Source organism: Lynx canadensis, chromosome D1 (assembly GCF_007474595.2).
Source record: "Lynx canadensis isolate LIC74 chromosome D1, mLynCan4.pri.v2, whole genome shotgun sequence".
NCBI lineage: Eukaryota > Metazoa > Chordata > Mammalia > Carnivora > Felidae > Lynx > Lynx canadensis.
In genome coordinates this window covers 115,370,483-115,376,723 of record NC_044312.2, presented here as the reverse complement: position 1 = coordinate 115,376,723, position 6,241 = coordinate 115,370,483, and the positions used below count along the sequence as shown (strand labels likewise).

Here is a 6,241-nt window from a genome sequence, read left to right as displayed (position 1 = left end):
TCGCCGAGGGCGGGTGCAGCTCACGAGGTCGGTCAGCCCACAGACCGGTGGGGAGGGGCCCACAGCTGGCCGGCAGGGGAGCTGCTGGCCGCGTCCCGATGGCGCGGCTCCACGGGCACACGTGAAGGGAGCATCGGGGGCACGTGGGGCCCCGAATCTGACCCTGCCCTCAGCCTGAGGGCCCCAGTGGCCCTGTCCCTGCCCTTTACTTCCAAGTCTGAGACCCCCGGGAGGGACCGTAGACCCAGCTCGGAGCAGGTGTCTGTGCCTGGGACGGCCATCCGGGGCTCCTGTCTGAATATCGGGGCTGCTCCCTGTGGGGAGACTCAGGGTGTCTGCTGCAGCTGCCCTCACACTTCATGGGCAAGAAGGTGCCAGAAACTCAAGCAGCCGCCAGGGCCAGGGTCCACCGGGTGCCCCTCTCCCCACTCCCACTGAGACCCTGAGCAGGAGGGAAGGGGCGGCCCCCCTCTGTCCACAGAAGAGTTTAACATGCTGAGGTATCACCCAGCCTCACAGCCTGTAATTTCTCAGGTTCGCAAGAAAACTTCGCGCCTCGAACCACAGACAGTGTCCCTGACACGGGAATAGTAACCCTGGGGCCCCAGGACCGGGAGGGCCCAGATGAAGTCCAGGTTGAGCTGCCCCTGGTCGGAGGGGCTCAGAGCTGCCCCCTCCTCCCTAGGAACAGGAGCCTTGCTGTGAGCAGGGGGGCCAGTCAGCCACAGCACACGGGGCAGCTTGGTGGCTCTGCCCTGCTTCAGGCCGGGCACCTCCTCCTGGCTCCCCTGTTCTGGGCCTCGCCACCTCACGGGCAGCCTCAAGGCAGAGGATCGAGGAGGCTGCCTTGGTGGGCCCACCCACCCGGCCCCCCCGGCCCCATCTCCTTGGGGCCTGGGACATCACCAAAGCCGGGAGCTGGCCGGGAGCGGTGCTCTGACCTGGGCCCGGCTCTGCTGAGTCTGTAAGGACAGTGGAGTGGACGCTTGGCTGGTCCTTGCAGAAGCAGGGGGCCCGGCTGCTGATGGCCCACGGTGGCTGCCTTCCCACTGGGGAAGTCTCAGGAAACTGCCTCCTCCCTGCAGGACAGCTGTCTACACTCTCCACTGAAAGAGGGGCAACAGCTGGGGGCGGGGGTGCAGCTGGTGCCACGGTGTGTCAGGGAGGGAACCGTTGGGAGGAGGGTGTGAGTCACCATGGGTGAGCCCGTGGACAGCCCCACAAGCAGAGCCCAAACCTTCTTAGGCAAGAGCTGGTCTGGTTCTGGAAGCTTCTCCATGGGCGAGGCTGAATGGGCCTTTCTGGAGCCTCCCTGCCCAGCCTAGGGGAAGAACTGGCATCCCTCCCACCTGACCCTGAGCCAGGAGCCAGTTTGGTGGGGTCTGTTCTCTGGGCTTCCTCAGAAGGAAGGAGGGGTTCACTGGCCTGGCGCGGGGTCTGGGCTCCAGGTGGGGCAGAGGCCCCTCCTCCCGCTCCTCCCCACACCCCCCCAGCCCACTCCCGCAGCCCGCAGCCTCCCCAGCAGGTGTTTAGGAAGGAATTTGTTTAATCTTAGTCGTACAAAACCCCCTCCCTTGCTGGGGTCCTGCCCCCGGAGGCATGGCCGGGTCCTCCTGGGCCCGGGTCCTCGCAGAGGACGCAGTGGGCGCACGCGGAGGGATCCGCCCAGCAGCAGAGGCGCAGGGCCTTGCGGAAGACGGTACGGAACTCGGCGTTGAAGACGGTGTAGATGACGGGGTTGAGGGCGCTGTTGACGTAGCCCAGCCAGGTGACCGCGCTGACCAGCCGCGGGGGCACGGCGCAGGTAGGACACAGTCCCCGAGTGATGTGCACCACAAAGAAGGGAGTCCAGCACACCAGGAAGGCCCCTGGGGGCGGGGCCGGAGGGCGCGGTGAACCCGGGTCCCCGCGGCGCCCAGCCCGCCCTGGGCACCTCCTCCCACCGGGGGCACTGCCACCTTCCACTGCGCCCACCGACCCCAGGGCAGGTACCCACCGACCACCACCGGCAGGACCCTCATGGCCTTGCGCTCCCGGCCGGTGATCTTGGCGCGCCTCCTCCTGGGTGCCTGCCGCGGCGGCTCGGCTGGGACGGCGTCGGGGGGCGCGACGGCCTCGGGGGGCTCGCCGACCTCGGGGGGCGGTGGGCCGGGGCCGCTGGGCCGACGAGGCGCCCGGCAGTGCAGCTTGGCCTGGCGAGCCGCCTCCCAGCGCCGCAGGCCCCGGAACGTGGCCCAGTAGAGCAGCAGCATGAGCGGGCAGGGCAGGAAGAAGGAGCACACGGACGAGTAGACCACGTAGTCGCGGTTCTCCAGGCGGCACACGGCGGGGTCGCGGCCGCGCGGGTCGTTGAGGCCGCACAGCACGGGCGCCGCCACCGCCGCCGACAGCAGCCACGTGGCGCCGATGAGCAGCAGCTGACGCCCCCCGGCGCCCTGGCGGTTGTAGCTCAGCGGCACGGCCACGGCCACGAACCTGCAGGGGGGCGCGGTGAGGGCGGGCGGCACGGGGCAGGGGGCGCGCGCGCGCGGCCGGGCGGCGGGGACTCACCTGTCCACGCTGATGGCGCACAGGTTGAAGATGGAGGCGGTGCACAGCATGACGTCCATCGCCATGAGCGCGTCGCAGAGGCCGGGACTGAACAGCCACACGCCGCCCTGGACCTGCGCCCGGGGAGGGGGGGAGGGGGCAACAGACACAAGACCCGCTGACAGTCTTCCCGCAGTGGCCCCGGGGCCAGGAACCAGGCGCCGGCTCTTTCCGACCCCCCTCCTTTTTGGGGGAGCGGGGACTGATTATCAGCGGGGAGCGGGAAGGAGCCAGAGGTCCACAGGCCCAGCAGTCTTCACATTGAGCTGGGCGAGGGTCCCAGGGTCCCCCCAACTCCCATCCCCACCCTCCCCCCCACCCCACGTCACACCCCTCACACTCCCTCCCCCTCCCACACCACTGCAACCGTCCCCACCCCTCCCCCATCCATCCCCCACCCCTCTCCCACTCCCACCCCCCACCCCTTCAACCCTCCCCCCACCCCTCCCCACTCCCCTCATACTCCCTACCTACCCCTCCAATCCTCCCCCACCCCCCACACTCCCTCCCCCACCCCATCCCTCCAACCATCCCCCCACCCCTCGCCACACCCCTCACACCGGTCTGTACCCTCCAATCCTCCCCCCACCCCTCCCTACCCTCCCACACCTCTTCCCCACCCCCCCACACACTCCCTCCCCCTCCCACACCACTGCAACCCTCCCCCCACACCCCTCCCCCACCCCAACCTCCCACCCCTTCAACCCCTTCCCCCACCCCTCCCCACTCCCCTCATACTCCCTCCCTACCCCTCCAATCCTCCCCCACCCCCCTCCCCACCCCCCACACTCCCTCCCCCACCCCATCCCTCCGACCCTCCTCCCACCCCTCCCCACACCCCTCACACTCCCTCCCTACCCCTCCAACCCTCCCCCCACACAACCCCCTCCCCCACCCGCACCCCTCTAACCCTCCCCCATCCCTCCCCACTCCCCTCACACTCCCTCCCTACCCCTCCAATCCTCTCCCCACCCCCCTCCCCACCCCCACACACTCCCTCCCCCTCCCACACCGCTCCAACCCTCTCCACACAACCCCCTCCCCCACCCCATCCCCTCACCCCTCTCCAATCCCCCTCACACCTCTCCTCACCCCTCCAACCCTCCCCCCCACCTCCACCCCCACCCCCACCCCCACCCCCACCGGTTAAAACTGAGAAAGGCCTGGGGGAGACTCTGTAGGTGAGGTCAATGCTTGAGAGCTGGATCTCTGGGAAGAGGATCCCAGGGTAGGGGTGGTCCCAGGGATTCTGCTGCCCTGGAGCGTGAAGCCCCTGCCCCCATTTCCTCCCCACAGGATGGCTAAGAGTCCACCTGTCTGGTTAAACTGTCACTGCTCTGGGACTCGAGATTATCACCTCACATCTGTAGAGGAGGGGTGAAGACAGCATCCACGGAATTGCCCTGAGGATAAATCACCTAAAAGATATAAAGTCTCTGCGGTGCACCTGGGGGGGCGGGGCTCAGGTCTTGATCTCACAGCTCCTGAGTTCGAGCCCCACGTCAGGCTCTGTGCTGAGAGCTCAGAGCCTGAATCCTGCTTCAGATTGTGTGTCTTCCTCTCTCTCTCTGCCCCTCCCCTGCTCACACTCTGTCTGTCTCTGTCGCTCTCAAAAATAAACATTAAAAATTTTTTAAAAAAGATATAAAGGCTCCTCACTGTGCCCAGTGCCCCCACCAAAGGCAAAGGAGCAGACAGCCACCCCCCCCACATCCCCCCCCCACTCTACTGCCAACCCCCCTCTACAGCCACCCCCCCCTCTAAATCCCCTCCCGCTGATTTGGGACGATTAGGAGCTTAGGAGCCCTCAGTCAGTGACGTCTGTCTGTGGCTCTGGGGGAGGGGCAGGTCATGGGTGTCCTTGTCCAGCTCTGCCCCAGCCTGGCCGGGACTCACCATGTCTGCCCTTAGAAAATTGGAGCCTCCCTTCCCCCCACGGCCCCTGACGCCGAGTTCCCAGCCCAGCCCAGCCCTAAGCAGCTTTTCTCTGCCCAAACGGCAAAGCAGACAGGGCTGGCACCAAGCGGGACCCACCCAAGGGCCAGACCTGGTCTGGGGATGGAGCTTCTGGGCCCTGGTTCTTGACGGGGGCTCTGGAGCTCACAGAAGCCCCTGCCCTTGCTTCCACTGTCAGGGGTCAGGGCCTCCCCTCCTGCAGCCCCGCTCACTCCCCCTCAGCTCCTAGCAGCTGAGTGCCCCCTCCCCCCCCCACACCCCCACACCCCGCCTGCTATGGGCAGAGCATGTTTGTGAGCGAGGGTCTCCTTCCCTTGGGTGCTCTTGTGTGCGTGTGCCTGGTCACACACGGCTGTGGTTTGTGCAGTGATGTGTATGTGTCTCTGCGCCCCAGGGAGAGCCAGGGGGACTGAGCATGAATCTGCCTTTCCATCTGGCTCCCCTGGGGAATGGAACCCAGCTGAGGGGGTGGTGGGTGGCCGGACTGCCAAAGTCACCTGTTTCTGAGGTCCCTCCCTGGCTTGAAGGACAAAGGCATCTCTTGGGGAGCAGACGCCAAAACAGGGGGACGAGGTACAGGTACAGCGGAGGGAGGGCGGACAGTCGCCCAGCCGAGCGGGCTAACGGACACCGAGATGGCGGGGGCGGGCGGGGGGGGAGAGTGTCAGGGGACCGAGGCTCCAGCGGTCCTGGGGTCTGCACAGGTTCTCGAGGTTCCCGAGAAGCCGAGCGGCCGGGTCGCTCGGGTCCCCTGTGCGGACGGGGACAGGGGACGAAGGCGTAGGGGAGGAGCGCGCGTGCGGCGGGACCGCGGGCTCACCTCGGAGTAGACGAAGAGCGGCAGCACTAGCAGGGCGAGCAGCAGGTCGGCGGCTGCCAGGCTCACGATGAAGTAGTTGGTGGGCGTCTGCAGGGCGCGCTCGGCCGCCACGCTCACGCACACGAGCGCGTTCCCCGCGAGCACCGCGCCGATGAGCAGCACGCCCCCCGCCAGCGCCGCCGCCGCCCCGGGGGTCCCCGCGCCGCCGCCCGCTCCCGGCCCGCGCCCCTGCAGCAGCCCATCCGCGTCCGCGGCGCTGCGGTTCCCCATGGCGCACCTGCCCCATGCGCCCGGGCGGGCGCTCAGCACCGCGGACAGAGCCCGGGTCGCGAACCCCGGAGCCCCGCCCCCCGGGCCCGCCCCGAGCCCGGCCGGAGTCCCGCCCCGATCCGCCCCGCGCGGCCGGCCCCCGGGCGCTCGGAGGGGCGCCCCGTCTCGGACTTTGGCGCCCCGGGAGGCGGGCGGGCGGACAAGTGCGGGCGCCCACGAGGTAGGCGTTAAGACTGGCACGCGCGGGCCCAGCGTCGCGCCGCGCGGCGCAGGGTCGGGGGAGGTCCGCGCGGGTCTGCGCCCGGAGACGCCGGGGGTGGAAGGTCGGCCGGACCACCCCTGGGGGAGTGCGGGCACCCGACGCCAGCGCCGTCCCGCCGGGCCCCAGACACCCCGCGTCCCGCATGCGCCGGAGGGCTGTGTGCTCCCCGGGGCGGGGGGAGGGCCGGGGGGGCTCCGGGAGGCGCCTCCAGGCGGAGGCGGGGCCGCTGCTCACCCGGCACCGGGAGACCCGAACTCCTCGCCGGCGGCCCCGTGGGCCCCCTGATGAGGCTTCCCTCGTTCATCCGACCCAACCTCACGTGCCCCAGGACATCCCCCCCGAAA

The 6,241-nt window shown here is 68.8% G+C and overlaps 1 protein-coding gene across 1 annotated transcript; it reads right to left on the bottom strand.

Annotated features, from left to right (window-relative positions):
* Positions 1–1,528: 1,528 nt before the first annotated feature.
* On the bottom strand, positions 1,529–5,635 carry DRD4 (dopamine receptor D4). The gene is made up of 4 exons (XM_030333957.1): positions 5,366–5,635; positions 2,551–2,663; positions 1,997–2,475; positions 1,529–1,868 (listed from the first exon to the last, which is right to left on the bottom strand). The coding sequence occupies exons 1-4, from the start codon at positions 5,633–5,635 to the stop codon at positions 1,552–1,554; spliced, it is 1,179 nt and encodes a 392-aa protein (XP_030189817.1). The 3' UTR covers positions 1,529–1,551.
* Positions 5,636–6,241: the final 606 nt, after the last annotated feature.

Coding starts and splice junctions, on each gene's coding strand:
- DRD4 (XM_030333957.1), bottom strand. CDS start 5,635: ATGGGGAACCGCAGCGCCGCGGACGCGGATGGGCTGCTGCAGGGGCGC. Junction 2,664..5,365: donor CGCTCTTCGTCTACTCCGAG/GTGAGCCCGCGG, acceptor CCCCGGGCGCAG/GTCCAGGGCGGCGTGTGGCT. Junction 1,869..1,996: donor GGTCCTGCCGGTGGTGGTCG/GTGGGTACCTGC, acceptor CCCCGCCCCCAG/GGGCCTTCCTGGTGTGCTGG.